Source organism: Bubalus bubalis, chromosome 19 (genome assembly GCF_019923935.1).
Source record: "Bubalus bubalis isolate 160015118507 breed Murrah chromosome 19, NDDB_SH_1, whole genome shotgun sequence".
In the NCBI taxonomy this organism is placed as follows: Eukaryota; Metazoa; Chordata; class Mammalia; order Artiodactyla; family Bovidae; genus Bubalus; species Bubalus bubalis.
In genome coordinates, this window is record NC_059175.1 from 56,412,375 (window position 1) to 56,432,621 (window position 20,247).

The 20,247-nt window shown below is 43.2% G+C and overlaps 1 protein-coding gene across 1 annotated transcript in view; it reads left to right on the forward strand.

Annotated features, from left to right (window-relative positions):
• The window catches only part of RETREG1 (reticulophagy regulator 1), a 164,949-nt gene that overhangs the window by 51,088 nt on the left and 93,614 nt on the right, over positions 1-20,247 (forward strand). Inside the window, exon 3 of the mRNA XM_025270688.3 lies at positions 1,037-1,067. Within this exon, the coding sequence (XP_025126473.3) occupies positions 1,037-1,067 (31 nt within the window). The remainder of the gene's footprint in view (positions 1-1,036; positions 1,068-20,247) is intronic.

The following is a 20,247-nucleotide window of genomic DNA, read 5'->3' on the forward strand; positions in this document are numbered from 1 at the left end:
AAGCAATTTTGAGAAACTCCCTGGGGCTGAATTCTAAGAAGACTTTATCACATAGATCTTTGAGAGGGGCTTCCCAGGTGGCTCAGTGGTGAAGAACTCGCCTGCCAATGCAGGAGATGCTGGTTCGATCCCTGGTTAGGAAGATCCCCTGGAGGAAGAAATGTCAACCCAGCCCAGTATTCTTGCCTGGAAAATTCCATGGACAGAGGAGCCTGGTGGGCTACAGTCCATAGGGTCACAAAGAGTCAGACACAACTGAAGTGACTGAGCACACAAAAGCATGTAGTGAAGCACAAGAGGGACAACATCTTTATTTGATGGGAAAAAGCAGAAACTGCCTCATGGCCATTTCTTTTCTTGAACTTCATTAAAGCTGGTATCTGGGAACGTACTATCAAGATACAGTCCAATGAAGAAAGTCATCGGAGAATTAAGAAAGCAAATGAGATCTAGGTGTATGTTTATACATATATACATGTATATACATTTTAATGTTGATTTCAGTTGAGCCTAGATATACACTCAAAACACTTAAAGAATGAATAGATAAAAAATCTCCTTTCTCAAATAACAGTTGTCCCTTTGTCAGTACCATTTCAGAGTTCACCTCATATACCACCTCTGTCATTGGTGCTTTCATGACCAGCCACATTTTTCTGTCCTCCCTGAACTCTCATGGCTTATGTTTCTTGTAGAGTTCCTACATCCCCTACCTTGGTTCATGTTCACTTGAGTGCAGGTTCGGTCTGCCCCAGGGGACAGTACAGCCCTCCAGGCAGGACCATGTGTTCTCTGCTGTTCCATCTCTCCTGCTACCTATCCAACGGTTTTGCATATATTAGAATCTCAGTGGATATTTGTGGACAATTTTCCTGAATGAGTTATGGTACCAGAGGTAGACACTGTATGATTTGAGAGTTTCTAGAGTTTAAAGATCTAAGCATTCCATTTTAAGTAGCCCAGAATCTTTCTAAGTTGAGAAATACCTTAAGAGGAAAATACCTCCACTAACGTTCCACATTTACTTCTATTGCAGGTGCACAGTTGTGGAGAAGCCTCAGTGAAAGGTAGGGAACTTGCTTTCAGTGTTACCACTGATGAAGAGCGGGTGGGGGAGGTGACTGGGCCACCGAGATGTGCCTCTGAAGTCATAGTTTAGCGACAAGAATGACAAAAGTAATCTACAAGAGTGGGAAAATAAAGAAAAATACAGCTGAACTGAGGATGAGGATAAAATTGGGACTAGCTCTTGGAAGTAGCTCGCAAATTGCTGTAATATTGGGCTACAAGATTGCTTGAGAGTCACAGTGTGTGAAGGAGTACGGAGAGGGAAGAGTTGGGGGATGGGTTTCATTGGGGATTTCCTCTCCAACCTCATTTTGGGGAGTGAGCATCACTGCTGAGGTGGGTGAAAAACAGGTGACCCCGAGGCCTGGAACTCTGCTGGAACGTTCCTGAAGGTTAACCAGGAGAGAGCTGTTGGTTGATAGAGCTGTGGGTTTGGGGAACAGCGAAGAGGAGTGGGAGGTTTGTAAGCCTGAGTGGGCAGCGAGTATCTACCGGCGTCTGGGCTCCTGGCGCAGCCGCAGGAAAAGTAGTTTCGTTTTCAGCCGCTGTACTCTACCCGGAAGTAAAGGTGGCCCACCCGGAAGTAAAGGGCCCCACCTGGAAGTAAAGGGCCCCACCCGGAAGTAAAGGTGCTCCACTCGGAAGTAAAGGTGCTCCACTCGGAAGTAAAGGTGCTCTGCTATGCGGAGGAGAGAGCTGGGGCAGGTGATGCGGGGAAAGTAATCAATATCACGAACTGCATGTATGAGAAGTGGGAAAGTGAAGAAGATATAAGGGTTAACACCCCAGTAAAACAAATTTTTGTAGTTATTTATTTTTTAGTACTGCCTTCAATGTATTCTCGTATGACTGAAAGAGAGGGTTGAGTGCTCAACTTATATCCAAGTGGACTGTGTGCAGTGAAGCCTCAAAAAGGAGACAGTTCAGTTCAGTTCAGTCGCTCAGTCGTGTCCGACTTTTTGCGACCCCATGAATCGCAGCACGCCAGGCCTCCCTGTCCATCACCATTTCCCGGAGTTCACTCAAACTCAAGTCCATTGAGTCGGTGATGCCATCCAGCCATCTCATCCTCTGTCATCCCCTTTCCCTCCTGCCCCCAGTCCCTCCCAGCATCAGTCTTTTCCAATGAGTCAACTCTTTGCATGAGGAGGCCAAAGTACTGGAGTTTCAGCTTTAGCATCATTTCTTCCTGGTACGTAACATACCCTTAAAAGCTGTGTGTTTATTTCAGGTGTAAAGTCCAATTTTATGACCGGTTGACATCTGTGTGCATCTTCATTTTGGAGCTCAGATTTTCAAGGGGGGGGGGGGTGGGGTGGGTGGGAATGTAAACTTGCCAAGAGACTCAGCAGAAGGAGACATTGGCTATAAGAAGGGAAATGTGATCTTCCGGGCACAGACTCACCCCAGCTTGGCCGTCCAGGGCCTGGTTTCTGTCCTGTCCTTGCTGACACACTGAGCCTCCTAGGATATGTCTGCAGATGCTTCCCCAAATGTCAGATGGAGAAGTTGAGCATGCTCCCTGATTCTGACTGGGGGAAGATCTGACCAAGTCAGCGGGTGTAATTTCAAAGGAATTTTAAAAGCTTTTTGATGAAATATTCTTTCATATCTGCTCAGACTGGTTAAGGTATTGCCCATCTTTACTATAGCCCTTGCTGTCCACAGCCCTTCTGAAGTAGCTGCAAGTTGCCTGGGAGAATTTCCACGGCACACTTTCTCAGCATGGAAATTAACTAGAGTATTTGATAAGGGTTTGGAGAAAAACCTTAGCTGTTAGTGAGCCCGACATGACCAAGGATCTCACTTTGCCAGTGTCGGGTTCAGTTCAGTTCAGTTCAGTCACTCAGTCGTGTCTGACTTTTTGCGACTCCATGAATCGCAGCACGCCAGGCCTCCCTGTCCATCACCATCTCCCGGAGTTCACTCAAACTCACGTCCAACGAGTCGGTGATGCCATCGAGCCATCTCATCCTCCGTCGTCCCCTCTTCCTCCTGCCCCTAATCCCTCCCAGCATCAGAGTCTTTTCCAATGAGTCAACTCTTCGCATGAGGTGGCCAAAGTGCTGGAGTTTCAGCTTTAGCATCATTCCTTCCAAAGAACACCCAGGGCTGATCTCCTTCAGAATGGACTGGTTGCATCTCCTTGCAGTCCAAGGGACTCTCAAGAGTCTTCTCCAACACCACAGTTCAAAAGCATCAATTCTTCGGCACTCAGCTTTCTTCACAGTCCAATTCTCACATCCATACATGACCACTGGAAATTAGCTCCTTACATTGTGGCTTTTTAAAGATTTGTAACATTCTACTCCTTTGGGGAAGTGCTTGTGTGCCCCCAGAGAAGCCATGCTCATGGAAATAGTCCTTTCTAGGGAGGTCTCTTTTACTTCAAAGTCACCCAATTGGATATTCAAGTGCAACTGATTTTCCATCCAGGTCCTAACCCTGCTCCTAGTGGTCTTGCCAAGTTACTGCCTTCTCGGCCTCAGTTTTCTCATCTGCAAAGTGAGAGGTAAGAGAGAGAATCATCTAGAAAATTCATTCCAGCCCTAAAAAGTCTGCAGTGTGATTCAAAGGGATTAGTGTTACTTTAAGCTTCCCAGGAGTAGAAAATGGCAACCTATTCTAGTATTCTTGCCTGGAAAATACCACAGACAGTGGAGCCTGGAGGGCCAGAGTCCATGGGGCCACAGAGTCGGATATGACTGAGCGAGTACGTGTATACGTGCAGTGTTCCTTTCAGATTGTTACCCTTTTACCTTTCTGTTTGGCCAGTGCTTGTTTCAAAGTGATTTAATTCTCACTAGAAGGGATACTTCCCCCAATTTTCTTACTGCATTTTCCACTGTATAATTGCATTCTGTTCTCTGTTCATCACACTGGAGATGTGAAATTAAAATATGGATTTCTTTCATTTCTTTGATGGTTTGGTTTATTGTTTACAGTGACTCTTAGTATCTGGTACTGGCTAGTGGGTTTTTTTCTAATTTATTTTTATTGAAGTATAGTTGTTTGGACTTCCCCGGTGGTGCTAGTGGTAAAGAACCTGCCTGCCAGTGCAGGAAACCCAGGAGACACTGGTTCGATCCCTGGGCCAGGAAGATCCCCTGGAGAAGGGCATGGCAACCCACTCCAGTATTCCTGCCTGGAGAATCCCATGGACAGAGGAGCCTGGCAGGCCACAGGCCACAGGATCACAAAGAGTTGGACACAACTGAAGCGACTTTGCACACATGCCCAAGTAGTTGATTTACAACGTTATTAATTCCTGTTTTACAGCACAGTGATTCGATTTTATACACACACACACACACACACGTTCTTTTTAAAGTATTCTTTTCCACTATGGTTTATCATAGATTTTTTTTTATTGGCGGATAATTGCTTTACAATGTTGTGTTAGTCTCTGCGGTATGACAACATGACTCAGCTATAAGTATACATATATGCCCTCCCTCTTGAACCTCCCTCCCACCTATCCCCCATCCCATCCCTCTAGGTCATCACGGAGCACCATGCTGAGCACTGAAACATTCAAAACCGTCTTATTTTAAGAATAAAGTGCAGTGATGAGTAGGAGGATCTTTGTAGGCAGAAGGGGGTGGGGTTTTGCTCCTGTGAGGCAGGTGGGATGAGGGTCTTTCCACTTGTGAGGTCTGTGGTGTTGAGCTCAGAAGTCTCTCCCTCCCTTGGCAGTAGTTAGACATCAGCATTTCTCCTTCCCCTCTCCCGTCACAGCCCGTACAGCTGGATTTCCAGGTCTGGCAGCCTGGCTTTATCCTTCCTCACCCCAGCTTTGCACCAGTGGTTTGCGCTTGGTCCCAGAATGAACCCGGCCTCTTTTCTGAGGGCTGGGTTTAAGGGCCATGAAGTTCACTGTTCAAAGGTGGATGGAATGATGGGCCATTCTGTATGACAGCCTCTAGGTCCACCCATGTCTCTTCAAATGGCTCAATTTCGTTCCTTTTCATGGCTTAGTAATATTCTGTTGTATATATGTACCACATCTTTTTTATCCATTCGTCTGATGATGGGCATCTAGGTTGCTTCCATGTCCTGGCTATTGTGAACAGTGCTGCAGTGAACACTGGGGTGCATGTGTTTTATTAACTTTGGTTTTCTCAGGGTATATGCCCAATAGTGGGATTGCTGGGTCAGTCATACAGAGTGAAGTAAATCAGAGAAAAACAAATATCATATATTAACGCATATATGTGGAATCGAGAAAAGTGGTATAGATGAACCTGTTTGCAAGGCAGAAATAGAGACACAGATGTAGAGAACAAATGTATGGACACTCAGCAGGGAAGGTGAGACACTAAGGGGTGAGATGAACTGGGAGATTGTGGTTGACTTATATATACTCATGTGTATAAAATAGATCACTAATGAGGGCCTGCTGTATTGCACAAGGAAGTATACTTAATGTACTGTGATGACCTAAGAGGGAAGGAAATCCAAAAAAAGGGGATATATGTATACATATTGCTGATTCATTTCACGGTACAACAGAAGGTAACACAACATTGGAAAGCAGCTATATCCCAATTAAAAAACAAAACACAATGGACCACTCTACCTTCATGATGCCATTGTAGAGTTTTTCCATTAACAAAGAGCTCCTTGAAAAGGGAACTCTTGTGCGCTGTTGCTAGGAATGTAGATTGGCACAGCTGCTACAGAAAATAGTATAGAGGTTGCTGAAAAAATTAAAAATAAGCCATTCTGATGGTGGTTCAGTAATTCCACTCCCAGGTCTAGATCTGAAGGGAATGAAATCACTGCCCTGAAGAGATGTTTATGCTCTGTGTTCACTGCAGCGTTATTCACAGTAGTCAAGACATAGAAACAACTCAGCGTCCACCAATGGATGACCTGATAGAGAAAACTGGTATATATACACAGTGGGATATTATTCAGCCACTAAAAAAGAAGGAAATTCTGTCATTCATGACAACGTGAATGAACCTGGAGGGCATATGCTAAGTGAAATACATCAGACAGAGAAAGACAAATACTATGTGATCTCACTTACATGTGGAATCTAAAAAAGTTACTCATAAAAAAAAAAAAAAAAAAAGTAGAATGGTGGTTGCCAGGGGGCTGGGGAGTGGAAGTGAGGAGCTGTTGGTCAAAGGGTACAAACTTCGGATTATGAGGTGAGTGAGTTCTGGGGATCTAACGTGCAGCAGGTGACTGTATCTAACAGTACCATATTATTTACTTGAAGGTTGCTGACAGTAGATCTTAAATGCTTCCACCACCACCATGACAAAGTGATAATAATGTGAGGTAAAGAATGTGTAAACTACCCACTGTGGTCATCATTTTGCAACAGGTAATCTGTCAGATCACCATTGTACACTTGTGCAATGTTGCACATCAATCATATCTCAATAAAACTGGAAAGAAAAGTAATTTCTCCTTCCTACAGTCCTAATGGCTTATTTCCATAGAGTCTGAGAAAATTTGCTTTGTCAGCTAAGCTTAAAGTACTTGCTCCAAAATTTAGCACAAAGATAATGATATCTCTGTGCGTGCACGTTCGTGTGTGCTCGTTCGTGTCCTACTCTTGGCAACTCCATGAACTGTAGCACGCCAGACTCCTCTGTCGGTGGGATTTCCCAGGCGAGAGCACTGGAGTGGGTTGCCATTTCCTTCTCCAGGTTATCTTCCCTACCCAGGGATCGAACCCATGTCTCCTGTGTCTCCTGCATTGGCAGGTGGATTCTTCACCACTACACCATCTGGGAAGCCCTAATGTCTGTGTGCATGAAGGATATTCTCAAGTATAATGTGTTACACTTAACTAGTAAATAACAGTAAAGCCAGCATCAAATGTCTGATGTTACCAACAATAAAAATTGGATCATTTTAATCAGATGCCATTCACATACCAATTTATGTACCTGGAAAGTTCATTTTGTGCAAATATGATTCTCAGTGGGTAAGTCCTAAGAAGAGCTTGTGCTTGACCTTATTCTTTAATAAACAGTAAGGCCCAGCTCTGCATTCTGAACAGGATTTGTACAGAGTGGTCTGTCAACTGAACCAAATTAGCATTTTCTGTGGCTCATTTCTAGGAAAATGAAAGCTGACCTGGGGTATCATAGCTCTTAATTCTCGTGTGACTATGGCCGTGACTGAATAAAACCTCTGTTAACATAGGAGAAATTGTCCCCATTACCTTTAAAAACATAAAATTGGTTTCAGTTTGGCCTGATTTTTCTAAGTAAGTATAAATCACAAAGAAGTACTTTTACTTACGTATATACTGATCATTTAAAATTTCCCAGATTAAAGAGTTATAACCCAGATTAAAGAGTTATTTTCATCATAAACGCTGTTTTATGGTTCAGTGTCAGTTTACAGAAAATGTTTTTTTTTTTTTTTTTTTTCATTAATGTTACAGATTTTGGGAGTTATGGCTGAGAACCCTGGGGTTTTCTTACAGACATCCCTGGAACCCCGATACCTTGGTGTTGTCTTTCACAGAAAGTGGGGAGTGGCTGTCCAGGGGTGTAACGAGGGCCAGGTCTATTGTGTCTGACCTCGAGCTGATTCTTGGGGGGCACAGCAGAGAATTAACAGACACTGCCTTTCTAGAGCCAGCTGGGATTAGCGAGAGTTGTGGACTTTTTACCTTCAGTCTTTACCTCCAAATCTCAGGACTCCTCTGAGCTTGCTCGCTCGCTCTCTCTCTTTCTCCCCCAGCCCTGCTCCTGCTCTCAGCAGAAGCAGTTCTGTGGCCTCACTTTGTGAAGTGAAATGCCCTTTTGTCTTGTCTGCTTCCAGATCATTGCCAGTCAAAGCATTCTAGCTGATTCGGGTTTTTTTTTTTTTTTTTTTTTTTTTTTTTTTTTTTTTTCCGAGGAAAAGGAGCCAAGAACTATTGGTCGTAAACCCCAGTCCTGAGCTTGCCCCAGCTCATAGACCCAGAACCAAATGGAGCACTGACGTGAGGGCTGTCTAATTAATTAAACCCTGGGGCACAAACTCAAGCCTTGGTTGAAAGTGAAGAGTCATCTAGCATTTGCTAAATTGTCTCTGAGGAATAGCATTCAGTGTGAAAACTGCGTTTTCTTATTTATGAATCATCATTACTTGTCAAAATTCCACAGACAGGATGAATTACCAAGTAAAAAGAATTAACTAGTCACATGGTAGCTTAAAAAGTTTCCTCTTTGCTATTAGTGTGTGTGTGTTAGTCGCTCAGTTGTGTCCAGCTCTTTGTGACCCCATAGACTGCAGCCCTCCAGGCTGGCACAGCAGGAATTCTGGACTCATGCACTGAAACTACTAGATTTCACAGTTTTTAGTATTTTCAAAAGTGTCTAAAATCGCCTCGTAACTTGTATTTTGTTACCTTTTTTCATAAGGCATCCTGTTTTGAAGCTGTATTTTTTAACCTCAGCCAGGAGAGTTTTAAAGGAAAGTCTAGATATGAAGCATACATTTACCTGGAATGAATGAAAAATTATTTTCCTCAGAAGGAAAATGCTCACTTCAATTCAGAACGTGCTGGATTTTAGCACAAGCGTATCTGAGCTTGTGGCGTCTCAGGCTGCAGATGTCTGGCCAGCCTGCAGGCAGAGTGCCGCCTTGAAAGTCTCTACCCCGCCAACACAAAAAATGCGAATAGGCCTTTTATTCCTTTTTTCAAAAATCATAACTGAGCACAACTCTGTAGTCATTTATTGTAGCATGGAGGGCCGAAGTCCTTTTATTCCCCTCTCATGGGGCAGAAGAGACCCATTCAGTGACTGAAAGACATTAAGCTCCCAGCCAGCGTTGCCGCCGCGTGAACATTTCTCAGAATTCATCCAGATTCCAGTCTGTTGTGTTCATTTCTCAAAGTCGTGCTTTGACAGTCAGACCAGCTGAAGACAAGTACAGAGCAAAGGACAAGCCAAGTTTTTTCTTTTTTGTTTTTTGGACTGTGCCACTCATGGCATGTGGGAATCTTAGTTCCCTGACCATGAATCAAACCCGCTCCCACTGCATTGGAAGCATGGAGTCTTAACCACTAGACCACCAGGGAAGTCCCCTTTTTGGAAAAAAAAAAAAGAAAAGTTAAAAAAAATTTACATTTTATTTTCTAATTAAAAGCTTTAAAATTTTATTTATTTATTTTTTTCCTGCAAGCTGTTTTTAAAGCTGTTTGAGGACAAGAGGGCTAATTCTGCTTGCTTCCTGTCTCTTCGCCATCTGTGGGGTCTCTACATAGAGTGTTGACTTCCTGAAAATGCTTCATGCTAGACATTTAAGGGCTTTCCCCACCTCCTCAGGAGCCCATCAAGCTAAAAACCCTTCTTGAAACTGACGTGCATCTGCACAATTGCAAACTGATCTATTTCTTAGGCACTAAAAATAAAATGAAACAGGAAGTACAAACTGTTATGTATAAATGAGCTACAAGGATATATTGTACAACACAGGGAATAGAGCCAATATTTTCTAATAACTGTAAAAGGAATATAACTTTAAAAATTATGAATCACTGTGCTGTATACCTGTAACTTATACAACTTTGCACATCGACTACACCTCAATAAAATGAAGAAAATGAAATAGGAAGTACATTTCAAGGCCCACATGTTTCATTGACAAGGGAGATAAATTGCTAGACCTGTTTCCGGCTGTATAGTCCTGTCATGAGTAATATATTTTCCTTATATTCAAGCAGATTTATCAAGTCAGAATGTGGGTGGAAAACCCCAGACCAGGCTCTTGGTGAGTCTGGAAGCGGCAGCCCCTTACTTAATACTCAGGGCTCCTAAGTGAAAAACATTCAATATTATATTTTATAATAATTTATAGTTTTTGGTTTTTATAATTTGGGGCATTCCTTAAATTTGATAATCTGATTTAATGAGTCCAATTAGTTTTTTTCCCCCATTATTTTAGAGCAACTCCATTTCTGCATAATTCAAACTGTGTGTCCATCACTGTGTTCTGTGGCCACACAACAGGTGTCTACAGCCACTTGATAAGAAATGAAAGTTCTAGCTTTGATCATTTTAATTCATGTTTTAGATTCTCTTAGCCTCCTTGCTTATTAGGTTTGATTTGGTACTGGACCCTATGTATTGGGTTTCCCTGGTGTCTCAGATAGTAAAAAATATACCTGCCAGTGCAGAAGACCTGGGTTGGATCCCTGGGTCAGGAAGATCCCCTGCAGAAGTGAATGGCTACCCATTCCAATATTCTTGCCTGGAGAATTCCATGGACAGAGGATCCTGGCAGGTTACAGTCCATGGGGTCGCAAAGAGTCAGACATGACTAAGTGACTAACACTTTCACTACATTTTTTTCCTGAATTATTAAGCATTTGAGAATACAGTTCACTTATAAATATATAAAATAAGGAGAAGGCAATGGCACCCCACTCCAGTACTCTTGCCTGGAAAACCCCATGGACGGAGAAGCCTGATGGGCTGCAGTCCATGGGGTCGCACAGAGTCGCACATGACTGAGCGACTTCACTTTCACTTTTCACTTTCATGCATTGGAGAAGGAAATGGCAACCCACTCCAGTGTTCTTGCCTGGAGAATCCCAGGGACCGGGGAGCCTGGTGGGCTGCCGTCTATGGGGTCGCACAGAGTCGGACACGACTGAAGCGACTTAGCAGCAGCAGCAGGCTAGACTAATTGTTACCTAATAACAGTCTTGCTTCAATAAATTTAAATTACCAGAGAAGGAAGAATGATCAGTAGTTAATAATATTTATCTTAACTTGCCCTGACCTTTGTTGTGATTATTTGACCATAAATTAAAATTTCACAGGTAGTTGAAGGTTTCTGTCCTCTGCTTGTCTTTGTCTCTTTCTCTGTCCTTCTCTTTTTCTCTCTCTATTATTCCAAAACAATATTTATAGTCATATTTTCTAGTAGCATTTAAAACAATTTTTCCTGATTTTAAAAAGTAATACTTGCTAACTTAGAAAACAGAAAATACAGGAAACTTATGATAAAAAAGATAAAAGACACTTGCTCCTTGGAAGAAAAGCTATGACCAACCTAGATAGCATATTCAACAGGAGAGACATTACTTTGCCAACAAATGTCCATCTAGTCAAAGCTATGGTTTTTCTAGTAGTCATATATGGATGTGAGAGTTGGACTATTAAGAAAGCTGAGTGCCAAAGAATTGATGCTTTTGAACTGTGGTGCTGGAGAAGACTCTTGAGAGTCCCTTGAACTGCAAGGAGATCCAACCAGTCCATCCTAAAGGAAATCAGCCCTGAATATTCATTCGAAGGACTGATGCCGAAGCTGAAACTCCAATACTTTGGCCACCTGATGTGAAGAGCTGACTCATTTGAAAAGACCCTGATGCTGGGAAAGACTGAAGGCAGGAGGAGAAGGGAACGACAAAGGATGAGATGGTTGGATGGCATCACCAACTTGAAGGACATAAATTTGAGCAAGCTCTGGGAGTTGGTGATAGACAGGGAGGCCTGCTGTGCTTCAGTCCATGGGGTCGCAAAGAGTTTGACCCGACTGAGCAACTGAACTGAACTGATGATGAAAAAAGAAAACAAACTTTATAAACTGTCACCTAGAAATTAAACTCATTTTCAATTTTATGCTTTTCCAGTCTTTCTATAAATGTATTTGTTGTTTTTTGCTGTTTAGTTGCTCAGTCGTGTCCAACTCTTTTGCAACCCCATGGACTATAGCCCACCAGGCTCCTCTGTCCATGGGATTTCCCAGGCAAGAATTCTGGGGTGGGTTGCCATTTCCTTCCGCAGGGGATCTTCCCGGCCCAGGGATCAAACCTCCATCTCCTGAATTGGCAGGTGCATTCTTTGCTACGGAGCCACATGGGACACCCATTTGCTCATTCATCCTTTCAACAACTATTTATTGAGGGCCTTTGTTGCCAGTACTTCTAGGCATTTGTGGAATTAAACAAAAACAATGACAAACAACTCTCTCCTCCTGGAGGTCACATTCTACTGAGTGAAGCCAGAAAATAAATAAATTGCTACAATATATAATGTTAAGTGGTGAGCCATGTTTAAGGGAAACTGAAGCAGGAGAGGAGATTAGGGAGTGTGAAGGTGGGAAGTGAGGGTTGAGTTGTATTAAAGTCCTCAGGAAGATTCTTTTTGAGCGACCACTTGGAGGAGGTGAGGTTGTGAGTCATGTCTGGTTGAAGAGCTTCTAGGCAAAGGAATCAGCAAGTGCAAAGACCCTGGGCCAGGAGTTGTATATGAGGGTGATTTTTGTTTTACGTCATTACTTTTATTTTTTAAATGCAACTATGGTAACTAGAATAAATGGAATATTATATATCATAATATTAAGATCATATTTCATCGTGTTTCATTAAGCTAATTTCATACTCTGTAAAGAGTATGAAAATGGAATATGGGATGTGAAAATGTATCATTTACTGCTAATTGTAAAAAAAATTTGTAGATTTAAAGTACTGTAGGGTGATATCATACCTGGTACATTACAGCTATATGCTGGTACATGTCTGGAAGCTCTGGGTGAGGAGAAAACAAATAGTCTTTAGTTTCTTGATTTATTTATCCTTGTCACATTTTTCCCCCTATAATGAGCATGCACAGCCTTTAACCTGAAGAGAGATGACAGATACTCAGAGGGGAGAGCGTCCTAGCAGGCAGGTGAGGCCTGTGACTGTGGGCCTGGGAGGTGACGCGTCGCTTCAGGTATTCAGTTCACGTGAGGGCTCCGGCCCGTGAGCTGGTGTCCAGAAACAGGGCTCTGGTTACCGGGATGGCACAGCCCAGGCCTTGGAGACAGGTCAGGGCTGAAGTCCAGAGATGCAGCGGGGCTCAGAGGAGAGGCCGGAGCCTCAGGGATACATCAGAGGCATTACAGGGGCCCCTGACCAGCCCAAGTGTCACTTGATACAAAGCCTCTGAGGATTGGGGCAAAGAAAATGACTAAAGTGTGATTAAGTGATAAGTTAAAATGATGAATTTCCAAGGTCAGGTGGTATTGGAGGGCGGGATGAAAGTGCTCCCTGCTTCCTGAGGCTCGGTGGCAGGCACAGGTGAAAGGCCCTGGTGCTTAGCCTCCTGACTCAGACGCCCCTGGAAAGCTTATCGAAGTAAAATTTGGAAGCTCTTTGTATCATCCGATAAGATTTATATCTTATTTATATCTCAATCCTATGCTCCAAACTGCAGTCTTGGGACAATTAAACAAGAATGAATCTGAGAAGCCATTGTGTTCTCTTCTGAATACCCCATCTCTGGGTTATGTAGGCCAGTCAGTCTGTCCGTCTGTCTGTCATCTCTGTCTGTACAATCTAGTTAGGGTGCATAGTCTATACCTTTCCATATTCCTTAATTGTCTTTTAATGATTGTATTTGATATGTTGAAGAATGTAGCTTTTCCACTAGTCATGTATGGATTTGAGTGTTAGTTGCTCAGTCGTATCTGACTCTTTGTGACCCCATGAACTGTAGCCCGCCAGTCTCCTCTGTCCATGGAATTTTCAGGCAAGAGTACTGAAGTGGGTTGCCATTTCCTACTCCAGGGAATCTTCCCGACCCTGGGATTGAACCCACATCTCTTCTGTCTCCTGGTTGGCAGGCAGGTTCTTTACCACTGCGCCACCTTTGAAGTCTATTAAAAAATGGTACCGTAATTATGTAATCTTCTAGAACCAGTGTCTTAACACTAAACCTTTTTCAAAAAGATGAATCCACGCCGCTGTGCGTGGCTGTGGGTCCTTCCTTTTTGTTGCTGTATAATATTCCACTCTGTAGCTATACCACAGTTGATTTATATGCTGTCTTTCATTGGACTTTGGGACATTTTTTACCAGACTGTCCACTGCTTCTGTCACTTTCTGAGTTTACCGTATGACAGTGCCAAAACTCAGAAAATGGGGAAAGGCAAATACTTAGCACATAAAGTGAATGGTTTTCTAGGCCAGAATACTGTAGTTTGAAAGCTTGTGTAAAGTTTGCGTCATTTCTTTGGCTCAGACAACTGTTTTCATAGAATGACGATTGCCTTGCACGCTTGCATTCTTGGCAGTGCTCTAGTGCTGGCCGCCACTAGAGGGCGTAGGAGAGCTGGGCCATCAGCGTGTTGAAGAAGCTTAGAATAAGGTGCCTGCTGTTTGAAACCTAGCCCCATGGCACCAGTGTTTTCAGTACGTGCACGTTTCAGCAGGGCGAAAACATCGGTATCGCTCCAGTTACAGTATGAAAATCCAGTTAAAAGTCACATCTGTATCTGTACACGTCTATGCCAGGTTAAACTTTAGTGTTAGTTCAGTCCTTAAGTTACACCATAATGACTCTTTGTGACCCCATGGACTGCAGCACATCAGGCTTCCCTGTCCTTCACTATCTCCCTGAGTTTGCTCAAACTCATGTCCATTGAGTCAGTGATGCCATCCAACCATCTCATCCTCTGAAATGAATAAGGATGAAGAGTAGCATCAAAGAAGAGTAAGACAGATTGGGTGCGGAGGAAATTCACATACAGATGACCCAGAACAATGACAGATGACTCTTCTCAGATGAGAAACAAGCCGATGTTCAAAGCCTCTAAGGACTCAGTAGTATTTTGAGTGTATCACCCTGTTCCTATGTATTTCTGTCCAGTGTTTTAAGAAATCTTCTGAATGTTCTTTATTATGTGATTTCCAAGAACTTCCCACAGAGCTCTGTTGTTGCTGTTTAGTTGCTAAGTTGTGTACAACTCTTTGTGATCCCATGGACTGTAGCCCACCAGGCTCCTCTGTCCATGAAATTCTCCAGGCAGGAATACTGGAATTGGTTGCCATTCGCTTCTCTAGGGGATCATCCTGACCCAGGGATTGAACCAGCATCTCCTGAATTGGCAAGCAGATTCTTTACCACTGAGCCTCCAGGGAAATGTTCCCCCCCGCCTCCCCACCAGAACTGTAAATAACCTTGGATCAAGAATCCCAGAAAATGGCTTAATTTGCAGTTTCATGAAGAGAGGGCTTCTTCTGAGTTGAACAACAACAAGTTGATCAGAACAACGTCTGGTCAGTTGTTCAGCAACTGATCTGTGAAATACTGAGGACAAAGGTCCCTGCTTGTTGGACATATGTGCGAAAGAGGGACGGGGCTGCTGAGGTGTGTCCTAGACCAAGTCACGCCCCAGCACCCACCTAAAGATGCCCATCTGCAATGCCCAGAACCTGTGATTTTATTCTTAACATGGCAAAGGGACTTGGCAGGTGTGATGACATCGAGGGTCTTTACGATGGGAGATGATTCTGGATCATCCACATGGGCCAGTATAATCACAAGGATCTTAGGAGAGGGAGGCAGGCAGGCGGAGAGGAGAAAAGATGCTTCTGGGCTTGGAGATGGAGCCTGGGGCCCCGAGCCAAGGGCGGGCGGCCTCTAGAAGTTGGAAGAGCTCAGGAAGCAGATCCTCCCCCAGAGCCTCTAGGAGGAAGGTAGACCAGCAGACCCATGTTAGACTCTGGTCCCCAGATCTGTACGATGATAAATCTGTGTGGCTTTAAGCTACTAATTTGATAACGTGTACAGCGGCAATGGGAAACTTTACAGTGTTCCTTATGATGGGAAAGAACTGGCTTTGTTTGAAAAGGTTCAGGGTAGGTTTACCGACTCACATCTCCATCCCCTGAAGGAGATGCTGTCTGACCCCAGCATGCGGGAGAAGCACCTCCTGAAACCAGGAGGCCTCAAGTGATGCCAGGCGAGGTGACGTAGCTCCAAGAAAGGACAGGGAACCCAGGATGGCCGGGGAGAATGTTCCCACTGGCAAGTAGGTATTGGAGAGCTTGCAAAGGAAACAGGAGGTCAAGATGGCCTGAAAGAGTCTTGAAGATGCCACACTTGGAGGGACTGTTGTGGTGCAGGCTGCCTGGTCCTGGGGTGGAACTTGCAGGGAGAGTCACTCGTGGGGCAGGATGATGTCTGCGGGAGAGGTGGACCTGGGCAGGTGATTGGCATTGCTTTTCATCCATAAATCTCTTCTGGAGCATTGAAGATAGTGTGAGATAACTCAGCAAATGCCAGAATGCCTGCTGGGGAAGCTGAATTCTAGGCAGGCTGCGTGCCTCCGGCAATGAGAGCATTGCTTCTGGAAGAGACACCCAAGAATGTGCCCTTCACTTGTCATTTTAGTCATGTGTCCTTTTTAATTTTTTGAAAGTGGAGGGGACTCTGCAGTTAGGAAGTGGGAGGGGACAGCGTTATGACTTAGAGGTACTTCATAAAAGAAGGAAGAGGGCTGTGGAGTCGTCCCCTTGTTGGGGTAGATTGCATTACTCATGTGCCGTTTTAGGTTTTTTTTTGAAGGCTATTCTTACTTGTGCCTGTTTTTAATACCTGAACAACTGGGAGAGAACTTATAATCCTGCAGTCATTTGGCTTGTATTCTTAGAGAGTATTTTTAAACTCTTAACTTTCAAAGCCCTCTAATGTCATTTAAAGCACAAGAAGTGCTTTCAGTATCCATTTCTGCCCAAGTGCAAGTTTTTGATTTTAAATAGGATTTTTGCTTCTGCTGAAAACACCTTTCCGTGATGTTTGGGTTTTTTTTTTTTTTTTTTTTTTGGGAAGGTGGGCTCAGATGTTGTGTTATCTTTATGAAAATGAGTGATATTTTCAGTCATGACTCAGGAGTCATCGGCTCTGGAAAGAGAACTAACTGAACTCTGAAGCTTATCAAGCTGAACATCCCCAAGTCAGAAATGGATGTTTATTTTTAATAAATTGCACTCTTAAATACATTTATTTTTCCTGGGGCTGAGTTGGAATGAAATCATCCTCCTTTATAGGGCTTTTAACAGATGCACCAGGCTTGGAATATGTAATGAAAACTCAGTAATTGAGAAGATCTTTAAATGAAAAAGAAATTTGTATTTTAAAATTGAGAGCTGGATCTGAAATTGATTTGTAGTTACAGCAGGACTGTCCCAAATCTAGGTCCTCAGTAAAATGGACTTGGAAAAACTGCCTTTCTCCCCACTCCTGCCCGTAGATGAGCTGTTCCATGAATACACAGATGACTGGGTTGGATCATTTCTGCTTCCCTCATGGAAGGGGGTGCTCAGTGGTAAAAAATCCACCAGCAATGCAGGAGACTCGGGTTTGATCCCTGGATCGGGAGGATCCCTTGGAGGAGGGCATGGCTACCCACTCCAGTATTCTTGCTTAGGGAATCCCATGGACAGAGGAGCTTGGCGGGCTGCAGCCCATAGAATCGAAAAGAATCAGACACGACTGAATTAACTGAGCCCACACACACGCAGGGAAGGAGAGAAGTGCCCTTGGTTTGAGGAATTTGTCTGTGCTCTTTGTGTAGGGCACATAGAAAGTTTGAGACTGACTTATAAGTTTGTCTTTGTCCCTTGTTTGAGGCACAGAAGTCCTTCAATGGTGAAAGAATGCAAGGCTTACAATAAATGAATTTTATCCAGCTCATTAAAATGTGGGGCTAATAATTTAATCAATAACAGATAGCTATTTGTAAAATCCTAGAGAAAGCTTTTCCTTTTAATACTGCCAGTTGATTTATAGAATTAAAAGAAAAAAGCAACTTTCCTCTGCTAAGCATGTGATTTTGAGAGAGAGAGGGAGGTCAATGAGAATTGAGTGAGGCTGGATGTTGCCTGAGCTCATTACTTAGACTTTGCATGACCTCCTGGCCTCAGATTCTCTTCCTGCCAATCTCCTCCATTTTACCCTTTTGAATTTAATAATGAGGGTAAGAAAGGGGAATGAAATGGTTGATAAAATTCATAAAGAAGGCAGAATTACAGAGTAAGATGACTCTACAGGTAATCTAAGCCTCAGAGAAAGATTTGAATGAAACAAAGTTATAAAGATAATCTATCTGGCACTCAGATTCCTACAGAAGGGATTATTTCATGGTCAGTTTTGGTTAAATGGATTCCCCTGTGGCTCAGCTGGTAAAGAACCTGTCTGCCAGTGCAGGAGATGCAAAAGATCTGGGTTCAATTCCTTGGTCGGGAAGATCCCCTGGAGAAGGAAATGGTAATCACTCCAGTACTCTTGCCTGGAAAATTTCACGGGTAGAGGAGCCTGGTGGGCTACAGTCTATGGGGTTGCAAAGAGTCGACTAAGCACACACACGTGGCTACCCTTGGTTAAATTGTTCTAGCATCTCAGGACCCCCTGAGATACAAAGGAGAAGCACTCCCTTTCATATTCTTTACAGACACTCTTTCCTGCCTATTACAATTGAGCTCTGGGACTCTCGAATTACAAGGGTTATTTTAAGGGACGTGGTAGATATTTCAGTGTGGACTGCAGGGGACTAAGCCATTTTCAGTCACATACTGCCTTCAATCATTTATATTTTGACACCTTTCTTTTTTTTTTTAATTTTATTTTATTTTTAAACTTTACATAATTGTATTAGTTTTGCCAAATATCATATTTATTTACTTGCTTATTTGTCTTCACCAAGTCTTCACTGTGGCACTCGGGATCTTTGAACCTGGGCCCCTGCATAGGGAGCGTGGAGTCCTAGCCACTGAACCACAAGGGAAGTCCCTATATTTGGACTCCTTGGGAAGATAACTTTATAGCCACTAGATTGGGTCTAATTCTGTGGTAGGCACTGAGGGGAGGAGTACGTCATGTGGTGGGGACACCTGGCATCAAGACAATATCATGGGCAGAGCTGATTATCAACCCTAGTCATCCTCCTCTCCCCCAACCCTGGAGTCTCATAATTTCAGGATATGAAATTGTTGGGACTTTTGACATGATGATGCCATATTTGTATCTATTCTTCCAGACACAGCTGAAAGGTTTTATAAAACCTACTGTTAACAGAACTGAAGGTATTATATACCTTTGTGTTTATGGAAAGGTTGTATTATACACATTGAAAAGAGAACTTGGAAGAACCAGAGATATTCTTTGGCCAAACCATCCAACTATTTCTGTAGCCAGAATTCATGCTGCTGAAGCAAGAGTTACTGTTTGGGGACCATAAACTGTCTCCATTGTTGGTAACACGCTCATGGTTATTATTCAACACAAGAAAGCAGAAAGCCAGCTATGCTCTCGGCTCTGCGAGAGGGTGGTAGGAAGCGAACGTGGGATGCATTAAAAGCGTTCCTTTTGTTCCGAGGAAACCCAGGTCTCCTGTGATCTGCTGAGGAGATGGTTAACCCTCTGTGCTTTCCCTCCCTTAAAATATCTTTCATCTTGGGCCTGACTCTGAAATTCTGCACTTGAACTTCTTGTGATCTTTGCAATGGGATGAAACGCTTTACAAATGTCGATCTTTTGGGTCATGAATGGAGAAGGGGAGGTGACGGTGTCCATGGTCACCTTCGGTTGCTACAGAGCTGCTATTTTGGATTCCTGCTTAAACTCTGGGGCCACTTGCCCTGTTGGTGTCTTGAGCTTGAATCAGCGGCTCCATTCTTCCAACATTAAGTAGATGCCTGCTGTGTATAAGGCACTCCACTGGATGTCTGGCATGGCCCCTCATGTTCTGTCAAGAGCTGATTGTATTTCCCTTGATGTTGGCACAAGGGGTAAAGTTCTCAGACATCAGAGAGGTGGTACAAATAATAAGAGAGTTGTGCATTGTCAGAATTGGGTTGAAGCTGTCAGTTCACTTTGAAATAATTCTAAAGAGAGTCTGTTGCTGCTTGCTCTACCTAAAGGGAGAAAGCCAGTGGGACCCGAATGAAAATAGCTGTATTACATCATCAGGAAAAGTTTTCATTGGTACTTTATGTCTTGAGGGGAGGAAGTCTGCAGTTATATTTAGATTGACTCGGTTTTGCTTTTTGAAATGGTAATTTCAAGAGAAAGTAAGAAAAAAGAAAGGGAGGGATACTTGAAGAAGTCCACCAGGTTTATCTTGTACACGTTGATTAATGTGGCATTAATTTTGTGTGTATTGAATCCGCACCCTATCTTATTCCTGTTTTCCAATTACCTATTGTATCTCATTGAAACTATAATAGCATCTTTGAAGTAACGTGTTGCTTCTAACAGTGCACCTCTTTTGAAATGTCAAATGTTTCTTTATCAGGAATATGAAATTTCAAGATTTCTTCTGTGGAAAACAGAGGTACCAAAAGAAATTTTTTTAGTGCTTTTTTTTTTTTTCTCTTGGCATTTCAGTTATCTGAATCTCAAAGCCTTGCTTTTTATGACCTGTGAAGACCAGACTTGTTTAGAT